The sequence below is a fragment of the Muscardinus avellanarius genome (genome assembly GCF_963383645.1).
Source record: "Muscardinus avellanarius genome assembly, chromosome: 11".
Classification (NCBI taxonomy): domain Eukaryota; kingdom Metazoa; phylum Chordata; class Mammalia; order Rodentia; family Gliridae; genus Muscardinus; species Muscardinus avellanarius.
The window spans coordinates 111,365,128-111,378,807 of record NC_137797.1 but is presented as its reverse complement, the minus strand read 5'-3'; the positions used below and the strand labels follow the sequence as shown (position 1 = coordinate 111,378,807).

The window sequence follows — 13,680 nt, the reverse complement described above, 5'->3', positions numbered from 1 at the left end:
GTATGTCCCTGGAGCCAGCTCTCCTCTGTGTGCTTATATGTACATGTGTGAGTCTTTAAACAGCTCTTCTCTGTGTACCTGTGTGTACACGTCAGTCCCTGTGAGAAGCTCTCTGTGCCAGTGTGTACATGTCTGAGCATGTAAGCAGTTCTTGCCTTTGTCTCTGGCTGGTCCACAACCTATATGTATCTCTCCCTCAAAACCCAGGCTTGTCTTCTTTGAAATAGTTTAAAAGACAGAACTGGACAAATCAAAGTTGAATGAATCCATCACTATATGACCACAGCAAGTTTCATTACAGCTCAGAAATATTTTGTAAGACAGTCCCCCATTCAGATACATCTTAATTTCTTATGTAAAAGAGTAGAAAGGATGCATTTGTTTGAGCATGAAAGAGTGTGTGTGTGTGTGTGTGTGTGTGTGTGTGTGTGTGTGTGTGATGATAGGTATCATCTCCAACCTCTAAAATCAGTAAAGCATTTAGAGTTATTTTATACTCTTTGTGTGTGTGTGTGGGGGGGAGTCTGGGGATGGAACCCAGGGGCATTCGACCTCCAAGCCACACCCCCTTTCCTATTTTTTATTTATTTTGAAACAGGGTCTCACTGAGTTGCAGAGGGCCTCACTAAGTGGCTGAGGCTGCCCGCGAACCGCGATCCTCTGATCTCAGCCTCTCAAATGCTGGGATGACACTCGTGAGCCTCCACGCCCTGCTTACACTCTTACTTCTTTTTTGTTATTTTCAATTTTTTGTGGTACTGGGGTTCCTGGAAACCCTTCTACCTCTGGGCTACAGGAAATGGGGATGTGTGTAAACACACACGCGTGCACGCGTATGTGTTATATAATTTAATAACTGCTGTTTCATTAAGGTTAACATATTTACAGAGTGCTAAATAAACTGAAAAGGGTATTAATCCTCAGAGACAGGAGGATCACAGGTTCAAGGCCAGCGTCAGCAACTTGGTGAGATCCTCGGAAACTTATCAGTGTCCTGTTAAAACGTAAAAGTAATATGGCTGGGAGTAGAAATCAGAGATAAAATTTTCATGCATTCAATCCCCAGCACCTCCTCCAAAGAGTATTAATCCTAATGTTTGATAGGATTATTCGAGTGTACAATAACCTCTTTGTTTTAGGATACCGTATCATAAGCTACCATTATAAAAGTAAACATTTTCCTTGTAACTCATTCATAACTTGCTAAAGAGTATCTTTTAGGTTATTTAATAAAAATTACTAGGTGTTGAGGTGTTGGTGGGAGAGTGTGTGTGTTTTAGTCTTTCCCCATAATGCTAATCCTCAAGATAAGGAGACCTGGCCTGTGTTTCCGTCATGTGGTGTAGAGAACTCGGGGAGGACCAGCTAGTGGCTGTCAGCACGGGCGAGCCGGCCCGCTCACAGATCCTCCGACATCACCATCCCCTCCCTGCCTCATGGCAGCTCTCTACAGCTGGTGCCTGGGAATTGGTTACAGGTGCCATTTGAGTAAAGACAGTCAAAGAAAGGAAGGTTCAGGGGTTGAAGCCGTGGAGAGTAAGGAAGTCCTTGGTTAGGGGAGCTGCATTCCTTTAGGACATACCATGTACATCCACAGCAGAGCCAGAGGAGCTGTTACAGACCATACCCTCCACTTGCCTTTCGTGGCCATTGGGAGAGAGCGCTCCCCGCTTGCTCCGGGTCCAGGACGTGGTGATGTGAGATCCCTTGTATAATGGTGTCTGCCATCCCTCCTAGGAACTAAGTCCTGAAGTTGGACACAGCTCCTTTGCTGAATACGCCATGGCTTAACGAAATAGGCGGGGGGCTGGGGGGGTACCGGGTGCAGGGCCTCCGCCAGGCGCTGGGCTTCACCGCTAACTGTGCTTCTCTGTCTCCCCTGTAGCAGTTGTATGCTGCCCAGCTCGCTGCGATGCAGGTGTCTCCAGGTGGGAAGCTGCCCGGCATGCCCCAGGGCAACCTCAGTGCCGCCGTGTCTCCCACCAGCATTCACACCGACAAGAGCACAAGCAGCCCACCGCCCAAAAGCAAGGTACCGTCCTCCCTCCCGCGGGAGCGCCCGGCTCGCGCTACACTCTGCCACCCCTGGGCGGAGCTCTGGTCTGCCAGAGGTCCTGGTCTAGTAGGAGCAGTAGGTGTGCGTGCAAACTTCCGTAAATATGTTTAGTAATACGTTGACTCGTGTATTCAACAAACATATATTGACAGTCCTAATAACAAATGAAGTGTTACAATGATTTATTAGTTAAGTATCCTGTGCCCAAGACTCTTACAGTTCTGCAAAGTAGATATTTATAAAATTAGCCAAGTAGCCATAGTCTGCGATCCAAAATAATGCGTTTTATAAAGATGTGTACAGATCAAGTGCATTGGATGTTATTAAGAGGAAGAGATTAGCTTCAGCGAGAAGTTAAGAGTGTTTGCCAGAGAAAGAGGAACTAAAATAGATCTAAGTATGAACAAGATTAAGACATATGGAGTGTTTTCTTTGAAATATCAATAACTGCTATAATGCGGTGTGGTATAGATATAATTTTAGATACATCACCCATCCACTGAGATTATCATGGAAAGAAGAGAATGATAAAAATAGAATTTGAAGTAAGACTGTTTAGACGCAGTCTTGGTTCTGGAGCTAAGAAGCAGTGGAATGCAGAAGAGAGAGTCGGGGAAGCCCATTTCATGCCTGCCCCTCGGCTTTAAAGGGAGAGATGCAGAAGAGTCGGTTCAAAGTGCTTCATCTGTTAAGGTCTTACTTGCATGGCGATACCCAATACACATTCGGCTCTTTGTGAAAGATGCAAGGTAGTCATGAGGTAGTATTCCCTGAATTATTCAGGAAGTATCTGTAAATGGCTTGACTGTATTGGAGAATGGTCGGTAGGAACTGACAGCTGATTTGCTCCCCAAGCCTTTCTTCTGAGTCACCTTGTTGTTCTGCCTGCTAACTGTGTCTCTTCCTCACTTCTCACTGCCATGTTGAGATGCATACAAAGAACCGGGTAAGAGCAGTCACAACAGTTGAAAGGCATGCAGAGGGGAACATGAGTAAATGCCGAAAGGGAAAAACCCAAGACTTTATTAAGAAGTACTTCTCCAGAACCCGGCTCCCAGGACCCCTCCCAGGGACTGGAGCCCTCCTACGGGTGGGGAGGAGAAAGTTCTGGGTCATCTGGGAAGGGTACTCTATCCTCCCGCAGCTCCCAAGTCCTTTCCATACCATGAAAAGAGAGGTACATGGGGAGCCCAACTCCTCCAGGACAAGGGCCAACGGTATAGAAAACACAGAGTGGAAAATGCTCAGTGCCACTACAGTGGCATCGGGAAGGTACATCAGCCACTTAAGGCCGACTTCCCAGTTAGTACCCCATGTGTGTTCTGCACACAATCACATCTCAGGCTTGATCTGCTTTTCTTCATAATCACAGCAGCATGTGAGTTGTTTATGCCCAGTCATGATTACTTCCTGAATACTGTGTCATTTTAAAGTGGTGATAGTTTGGTGTCTTCAGGCCCAGAGATCCAACGTGTTACCCTACAGGTTAACTCTGAGTACAACAGACAGCTGTTGGGCTGCGGTCCCCACCCAGGCTCTGGGCCCCAGTGTCTCCCTTTGATTTAGTCCTGTGATTTTACATCATTTTCACGAGGATGCTTTACATCAGCCACCTCATTTTAGAATTGTAGGGCATGTGGTTAATTTTTAAATGGCTAAAATATTTTTATTACCCATGGAATAACTTTGCATCATTAATATCTACTCACTAAGTCACTTACACAGGTTATCATAAAGCATTTGACACCCAAAGCCTCATCTACTCATGCTTCTTTTTACCCACTCCTTCGTCTACCCATCTATCTATCTATCCATCCATCCATCCATCCATCCATCCATCCACCCACCCACTCATGCATCCATCCATCCATCCACCCATTCATCCATCCATTTATCCATTCATCCATCCACCCACCCACTCATCCATCCATCCACCTATCCACCCATCCACCCATTCATCCATTAATCTATCCATCCATCCATTCATCCATCCGTCTATCCATCCATCCATTCATTCATCCACCCATTCATCCATCCATTTATCTATTCATACATCCGTCCATCCACCCACCCATCCATCCACCCACCCATGCACTCATCCATCCATCCATCTATCCATCTACCTACCCATCCATCCATCTATCTATCCATCCATTCATCCATCCATCTATCCACCCATCCACCCACTCATTCATCCATCCATCCATCCACCCACCTACCCATTCATCCATCCACCCACCCATCCATCCACCCACCCACTCATCCATCCATCCATCATCCATCCACCCATCCACTCATTCATCCATCCATCTATCTATCCATCCATTCATCCATCCATCTATCCACCCATCTACCCACTCATCCATCCATCTATCCATCCATCCATCCATCCACCCATCTACCCATCCATCCATCCATCCACCCATCCACCCATTCATCCATCCATTTGTCTATCCATTCATCCATCCATCCATGTACCCATTCATCCATCCATTTATCTATTCATCCATCCATCCATCCATCCACCCACCCATCCAACCATTCATCCATCCATCTATTCATCAATTCATCTATCCATCTATCCACCCACCTACCCACTCATCCATCCATCTATCCATCCATTCATCTATCCATCTATCTACCCATTCACCCACTCATCCATCCATCCATCCACTCATCCATCCATCCATCCACCCACCCAAATGTCTAGGGAACAGTTGCTCCAATACTGCTTCTTGAGTGACCAAGGGAAGGCAAAAGAAAGTGGTTTGCTTTTCCTCCATCAAGAAAGTTCTTTATGAGTGCCGTGGTTCTATTTACTCCTACCACACTATGAACTCAGTAAGAAAGAGGCCAATTACTGTAGTAATGTTAAAATAAATTCTGCCCCATCTCATGGTTTTATATAACTCCATCTTTTTAACACTAGTAGAAGAGCAGATATCTATTGCCATGATTACATATAATTTTAGGGTATATTTTATAGTTTATCTTTGAAGTTCAATTCATTTTTGCATTCTCTAACATATATGGTTTAAGAAAAACCTGAATTTTTATATTTTTTCATCTTCAATGATAGGAAAATATATAAAGGTTTACGAAAAATAAAGTTCCTCTTTTTAAGTAATGGTAATTTAATAAAGTGTGTCCTTTTCTTGATTGGTTTTCTCTAACATACTGTCTGCAGCTACTGTTTGTCAGAAAAGATTTCTCAAATGTGCTTGTGTGAATTGAGCTCTGCAGTAAAATGTGGTGAGCTAAAAATAGCAACGTCAGTAAGGATCATCATTGTCATTTTAATGAAGAACATGGCTAAAAAATTACAACCAGCAGTAAATAAAGAAGACCCATTGCAATACGTGAATTTACTTTCTTGTAGTCAGAAATTGACATTTATGCTTAGCATCGTAAACATTTTGACTTCACAGAGCTATTTTATTCACATGTAGTAGGTATCATTTATGGTCATATTTATGTTTTTAAACAATCAATTATTAGTGCCTGGGGGCATTCCCTGTGTGTTTTCCTAGCAAGTCTGCATGCCTATCTTACTATAGAACACCATTGTTTTATTGAAGGGCTTTGTGTTGTCTGCCTAGCTACCTGGCGTAAACCAAATCGGTTTAGGTTAAAAGTGGGTTTTCTCTATAGAGCAGGGATTGGAGGTCATCTCCAGGCAACGGGGCCAGGGTAATGATCTTATTGACAGCTGGCAGAACGCGCCGTGGTCTCTGAGCTTTGCGTCTCCCCTTCCTCCGGGGTGTGCCACTGCTTGACTCAACTCCAGAGAAGGACACAAACAAAACTTATTTGCAATTTGCAAAAAGTGGAAGGGGGAGTCCAAAGGAGGGGCTCCACAAGGCTGTGAAATTGTACAGCGTGAGTCCTGTGATGCATGCTGTTTTCAATCTGCTGTGCGCCAGTTGGAGGCTCCGGGAGTGTGTGCGCGCGAGAGAAAGGATAATGCTGAGAAATGACAGAGCGCCGTGACCTCCACGCGCAGCCCAGAAAGCCAAGACATTGATTTCACTTAGCATTCCTGCTGAGAAATCTGGCGGAGTTCAGTTGGAATAAAAGAACAAGATTCTGTTCTAATGGTAATGGCGTATGACAGACACATCACTTTATCTGTCCTCTCACCAGAGAGAGCAGAATTGGAGAAAGGTCCCCTGACCTGCCCTGGTGCCCTATGAGTGCCGCACTGCGCTGGGCGCGTAATTATTTATAATATTAAATGATAAAGAAACCTTTAGAGGACTCACAGTGGACTTCTGGAAGCTGCGCACTGGAACAAGAGCGGCCGGGCCATGCAGCGCCCGTGCCGGGAGCCAGGCGGCTTCGTGAGCTGCCGCGCTGTCCCTGGGCTTTGTGCCTGACTCACCGTCAGCGTTAGCTCTGAATCCCTTGGTTGTGTTAGTCATAAGCCACATGTAACGTATACGTTCATTATTTACCTTACCACAGACAGTATGATGAAGGATTGAGGCCATCGGCACGTTTTTAAAATTTCTCAGCAGTTGTAATCTTTCTAAATGCATGCACACTTGTCTCTACCATAAAGTCATTTGAGTACCCCCCTCTGGATGCGTCTTCAGAACTTCTTTTTTTTTTTTCATTGACCAACTAAAGCAAGTACATCCAGCTTTTTACAGACGCTTTCCAAGCTCAGATGTGTCTTCATGGTCAAGTGTCGGTTACCTACAGTGAATGAAAATAAGAAATCTTGACCTTTGTGTAGAAGACATACTGTTTTATGGAACTTTTTTAACTGGTGCACTGTAACTATATATCCTGGTGCAGTTCAGGTGGTGGAGGCTTACATGCACACAGCACTGGCCAGGCCTCCCCCGGTTCCCGCCCACTCCCTCTCCCTCCCCACCCTCCCGCGCTCAGCACAGGGATCTGCTGAGATAAGCCTGTGTGTGCACATCACGTCCGCAGAGGGCCCTCTTCAGTCTCCCTCCGTCTCTGGGTCATGTCCCTCCTTCACCCCGCTGGGGCCCTGTGTCTGGAGTCCTCCTGTGTCCACATAGGAGTTTCTCCCCGTCGTCTACATACGACCGAGAACACCCGACCCTTTGCTTTTGTGACTGATGCCACGTAGCACAGTGTTCTGCAGCCCATCAGTCTCCCTGCACATGACATAACTCTGCTGAGTGCAAATCCGTTGTGCATATGGAAGTAGGGATTCTGATACATTGTTGGTGGGACTGCAAATCAGTGCGCCCGCTTTGGAACCATATGGAGGGTCCTCAGAAGGGTGGGAATAAACCCTCCGTATGACCCAGGTGTACCGCTCCTGGGTATCTACGCAAAGGAATGGAAACTAGCCCATCACAGTAATGCACACGCATCTATGCTTATAGAAGCACAATTCATAATTGCCAAACTCTGGAACCAGGCGAGATGTCCATCAACAGATGGAAACTTTGAAACAGTCCTGCCCTCATATTGAGAGAAAATACTTAAAAGTATTTTGAGTGGCTGGTGTTGGAATCTCATAGACAGAGATGTGGCTTAAATGTCTGGATGGCTTGTTCCGATTCAGGACGGAGCAGCGCACAGCATAGCCCGCTCCGCTCGTGTTCGTGCCGCTTCTCGATTCTGCTATTTGCCTGCAGATTTTGGTGACGTCTTTTAAGGACCTAGATGCCTTTGCTTTGATAGTAGCTAATCTTTTGATCCAGTTGTTTACTAAAAAGAAATGATTAAAAACTAGAACCAGCCAGGTGTGGTGGAACATACGCTTGAAATCTCAGTCTTGAGAGGCTGAGACAAGGGAATTGCAGGTTTATGGCCAGCTTCAGCTACTCAGTGAGGCCCTCTGCAACTCAGTGAGACCCTGTTTCAAAATAAAGAATAAAAAATAGGGCTGGGTGTGTAGCTCAGAGGTAGAATGCCCCTGGGTTCCATGCCCAGTACGACACACACACACACACACACACACACACACACACACACACACACACATTGAATCAAAACCATGCTTAAAATGTTAACTGAGTGAGTATTTTATACTCAGTTTCTTACACAATGCACATGTTTGTTATGAGTAGCCCGAGAGTTTCATGTTTTTAAGAAATCTCCCTGTGGCATGTAAACATCTGAATTTCCTATTTTAAGCGATTCACCATTGTAAAAGTCACCTCCCCTTGGGAAAATTCATAAATACTACTGAGATGTCTCTCAGTATTTGACAGAAACTTCTATATCACCCACCGCAGCAACTTCATGCGGCTAGCTTGAAGAGCTGTAGGTGAGCGAGGATTCCTGGGTACTTTCCTTTTAACCTTGCTGTGACCCTCGTCATACCCCTGGGCATGATGGTGGGTCTCTCTCGTGGCTGAGAACATAAATTGCCCAATCAGTTTTTTTGTTCTTTTAAAATACTTCTGGCAGTGAGATTCACATTTGCTCAACAGAGCACCTGGGGGTTATGACCAGGACAAGAAATGTTTCTCCAGCGACCCAGAAGTGGTGCCGGCCAGCTCACCAGACACGATCAGTTTTGTCTATTGCAATACCCTTAAAAATATTGCTTCAGATTCTGGAGCAAGAACGGGAACGTTCTGTTGCGAGCTCACACTCACAGCCGTAGTAAAGACCTTTTGGGACTTGTGGCAATGTGTCGTGTTGGTCCTATCATTAGTGCCAGGGCCTCCCATTACTTTTCCTTTCCTGTAATGCTACCAGTCACATTTTCATATTATGAAGTGAACGTATCAGCACATGCCGATCTGCAGGGAGAAGGTTTTTTTTTTTTAATACAATGAGTAGTGAACCATTTTTACATACTCACAAGTTTACTCAGCAAGAGGCCGGGAGTTTGGGAAATCAGAAGATAATCAAGATTCAAATCCTGCCCTAAAAGGTAAGTGAAATGAGGGTATTTTGGTCCTTTAAAGCAGTGTTTTAAAATTGCAAGTGGGATAGCGGGCATGGTGCCGCACACTTGTAATCCCAGTGCTTGAGAGGCTGAGACCGGAGGATCGCAAGTTCAAGGCCAGCCTCGTCTGCTTGGTGAAACCCTATACAAATAAGTGAGACCCTGTGTCAAAACAAAGAATAAAAACAAGGCTGGAGGTGTAGCTCAGAGGTAGAATGTCCCCGGATTCAATTCCCAGTTCCGCAAAAGAAAAAAAAAGGTAAGTGGGAGAAAATGCACAATACGAAAGCATGCCTACAAGATAACCACACCCACGTCTAAACACCACCAGCATGAACTGTAAAAGCAGAATTTAGCACTTACCATTTCACAAATTACCCTCTGAAGATAAAGCATAAGACAGCAAGTAAATGCTGTAAGTTTGAAGTGGACCAGGAAATGCTAAGGCCACCACAGGAGCGTTTCCGTGGTGAAAAGTTCAGAACATACTAAACTATAACCTCACTCAACACTTCTGTAGAGTTCACCTGCCCGTGAAACATTTTGAGTAGCAGTACTTTCAAGAAGTCGTATTTCCAATATGCAGATGTCTCTAGGATACTACTGTCTGGCTTATTCTTAGAGCTTTTAGGGTCACGATCTCAAGCAAGCACTGCTGTCTGCCCAGGCCAGCACTGGTCTCTAAGTCTACAGTAACTCTGAGTGGTAACAGAGCAGCTATGTTAGCCTGGATATTCAGCATCAGATAAAACCACTGATTCACCCTGAAACCATGTGGGCTGGTCCTACTGCACATGCCAGCTCTACAATTTCAGAATAGAAAGGGATGTTAGCCTCAGCTAATTTCGACTATATTGAAATGGCCATTTTCTGTTCTTACACTTTAGACACTGGCAAATCAATTACACACAAGAACCCCCCCACACACACTACTGTGCTCTGTCCATCCCCTTTGTGCTTTATGGAGTAGCTGCTGGACAACCCGTCTCCCCTGTCCTCCTGTACCTGTGAAGTAGCTCTTTGTGACCTTGGAAATGTGCTCTGGATGCGTCATGCCCAGGAGGTACATCTGCTTAAGAAGACCTCCCCCCACAACACAGTCAGAATGAAAATGTGCCCATTCTGAGTCCTAGCACTTCCTGGGTGGGGCATTTTTACCGTGGCTGTACCACAGTCACCCTATCACTTTACTTTTTTTATTTTTTATTTTTTGGTGGTACTGAGGGCAGCACTCAGGGGCTTTCTACCTCCAGGCTGTACTCCGAGACCTATTCTTTTTTTATATTTTATTTGGAAACAGGGTCTCACTAAGTTGTTGAGAGCCTCACTAACTAAGTAGCTGAGGCTGGCTTCGAACCTGCACGATCCTCCTGTCTCAGCCTCCCGAGTGCAAGGATTACAAGCGTGCGCCACCACACCCGGCTCCCCTCTCACTTTAAGTGAGACAGTTTTCCTTCTGTAGCCCCACGCCACTACACTCAGTATGTCAAGTGGCGTGCTAGAACACTTAGATAGTGTGAGTCTAAGTACCAGCACAACAGAGCCCCTGTGACGCGCGTGCTCTGCCTCTCAGCACCCGTGTGTTGTTGGAGCTCTCACACAGGCAGCTACAGAGCAGAGGCCTCCTGAGCTCTGGTCGGCTAAATAAATGTCCAAGTAAGTCACCTGGTGCCGTGTTCTGATGACCCGGGAAAAGGCCGTTGGTCATGTCTGTACCATAAAAATTATGAGACAAGGGACAGACTTGCTATAATCTCAACGTTCAATAAAAGCGCAAAATATACAGAGAGATTTAGATAATGTCCCTTGAATCCTACCGGCCTGGGTTGTATTTCCGGTACACTAATTTCGTTTTGACAGGAGCCTGTCTCTCTCCGAGCTTTTTAGTAGCACAAGCCACGGCGATGGAGGAGAGGTAAATGTGCGCCCACACAGGAAGAGCCAGGGGATCATCAGTTATAAGTGAAAGTTGTCTTTAAAATAGCTTTACTCCAAAGGAGGTTTCCTGCTTAAATAAAAAGCTGTGCGCTTAAAGCACTTAAATCTAAAAGCCATACCATTAAAATCCAAATTGTTTAGGGAAACACACACAGGACAGTGTCAAGCACTGTCACCACGAAGGGCACGGAGTCCAGCCTCAGTGAGCGCAGCGCTCGAGGCGCTAAGTCACGTCATGTCAAGACACTGAGAACGCAAAGCATTCACTCATTTACGGCTGTGCTCCCACCGGGTACCACTTCCAATTTTGACTAAAACACACTTCAAAGTATCTAAGATCCTTTAAGTTACGACTCAGGGCCTCGTTTGAGCTATTGCTGGTTGACCCGTGATATCACTCTGCCCCTTACCTGTGCTGGGACTCTGAATAGAGGATTGGGGTGTGCGATGGAGGACAACAGCTCTCAGCCTCATAGTCCATTCACTCTCTTTACCAATTAAATGGGTGATTCTTACCCTTTTTTTGCATGAAAGAGAAAAAGAGTGCTTTTCTCAGAGAGATGGCTGAAAGTGTAAGTTGCTTTTTAAAATGATAGTAAATGCACCGGGCGTGGTCACGCACGCTTGTAATCCTCGTGCTTGGGAGGCAGAGACAGGAGAATCGCGCAGGTTCGAAGCCAGCCACACGCGATGGCTTAGGAGACCCTGCTTCCAAATAAAAATGTAAAAATAGGTCTGGGAGTGGAGCCCGGAGGTAGAAGGGCTTCCAGGAACCCCAGTACCACCAATAAATAAATAAATAAATAAAATGATAGTAAATGCAAATATATTTAGGTTGATGAAAAATATTATATATTCATGTTTTTGTTAGATTTTATCTGAATTTTTTTCTACAGCAAAGAACTATTTTATGATCATTTTTATTTTTATTTTTTATTTTTATTATTTTGGTGGTACTGGGGGTGCAATCCAGAGGCTTTCTACCTCTGTGCTATACCCCCAGACCTATTTTATATTTTATTTGAAAACAGGCTCTCACTAAGTTGCTGAGAGCCTCACTAAGTAGCTGAGGCTGGCTTCAAACCTGTGTGATCCTCCTGTCTCAGCTGCCCAAGTGTGGGGTATAATCACTTTTAAATGTTTTGAAACAGAGCAGAAAGAAGTCAGTAATTGAATGGAGGTAGATGTGAGAGTTAAATAGAGATACAACATCCTAAGAAGACAGGCACATTCAGATCCCAAAGCATTCAGAAGTTTCCCCTATGAATGTCATGTATGGGACATTTTATTTATAGAATTATGGAAGATCAAGTCAGAGGAAGCCCAGAAGGTTTTCAGTCCAATACACAGTCACCGAAGTGAGGGCCCCTGCTTCTGCCCAGAATCCCACAAGGACAAGAAGCCCGCCACCCCATGAGCTGCCGTTATTTTACCCAGAACAACAGCATCTCAGCGTTCTTCCTTGAATGGAACTGTAGCCAGCTTTCCGGGATGTTATCTCGTTGTTTTAGTGAAGGAGGAGCGGCAGCTTATTTGTTAGTACTGGCTAAGTGGCAGGGATGGGAACCCAACCCAAACCGAATTAAGCGAAAAAGAATTATATTCACTAACATTAAGGAAAAAAAGTTACCGTGACCTCAGGTGTGGCGTACTGAAGAGGCCAGACGAGGCCGCAGGGGTCAGGGTGCGTCTCTTCCTCTGTTCTCTCCTTCAAAGGGCTGCCCTTTGCAGTGGTCCTTAGGACCTGTGCTGGCCTCCCGCACATTACTGCGTGCCTGGGACAAGTCGCTGACAGCAGGAGAACCTCGCTGGGATGATGTGCTTTGCTCTCGAGATGTCGCAGCTGAGTGGGAAGTGGGAACGAGGCAACTAAACAAGTCGTAGCTTCGTACTGGGTATGTGTAGAAAACAAAACTCAGTAGAAGGTGCTGAGTGCGGAGCCAGGGGAGGAGACCCTGAGAGGTAGCATCAGGGATGCCTACTCTGACACTGCAGTCCTGAAAAGAAGACGCCCTCGAAGGGCTGAGCAAAGACTTTCTAGACCGGGTCGCCAGCGGTCGCAGAGACCCCAGGATGTGGATGCAGTTGATGCTTTCAAGGAGCTGAGGAAAGGCTGGGGGTGGGGGCAGTTAAAATACAGTGAGCAGCAGGGAGGTGGGAAGAGACAGGTCGGCAAGTGAGAGAGGGAGCAGGCCACGCGGCTCCTTCACCCAAGACTGAGCTAGACTACACACATCTGCCTTCAGAGAGGGAGCCGCGTTTGCCTCGGTCGCACCTCTTATCCAGTATCACACTGAGTTACGCATTTTCCTCCTTTCTTCAACCAAAGCAAAACGTGGCAACGTCAGAAGTCTTTTTTCCGTTTGCTCCAAGGCCAGTTAATTTAATATTTTAGGTGTCTCTATAGTACTTGCTTAGGAGCATTCTAGATTCTGAGCCCTGGTGACATCTGGATGTTGCCTTTGGAGGGACAAGGCAACTGGCTGCTCGTTGAGGTGTCCCAGTGTTAGACTGGGCCTGAAGACAGTGTGGGCACTATAGGCCAACTTCTGTGGGGGAGAGGGGGGCAGCAGAGGAGACAGGCACAGCTTGAGGGGCAGCGGGCCAGGTCGAGAGCCTGATTCAACCTGGAATATCTCCTGTTTGGTCTGGTTTCAGAGTCTCTTCCTTTATCAGGAGTTTTTCTGTAATAATAAGGAAATACAGTTGATGGCACCTGACGCCGCCTATTGGAAGCAGGTCACAAGATAATCGGCAGCACCACATGAGCATAGGTTTTAAAGTAGTTACCTTAAAACAC

General features: G+C 45.8%; 1 protein-coding gene across 1 annotated transcript in view; it reads left to right on the top strand.

Moving 5' to 3' along the window:
* Nucleotides 1–13,680, top strand: part of SOX5 (SRY-box transcription factor 5) — a gene marked incomplete at both ends in the record, with an annotated part of 374,117 nt that overhangs the window by 302,339 nt on the left and 58,098 nt on the right. Inside the window, 1 exon segment of the mRNA XM_080706224.1 lies at nucleotides 1,886–2,032. Within this exon segment, the coding sequence (XP_080562350.1) occupies nucleotides 1,886–2,032 (147 nt within the window).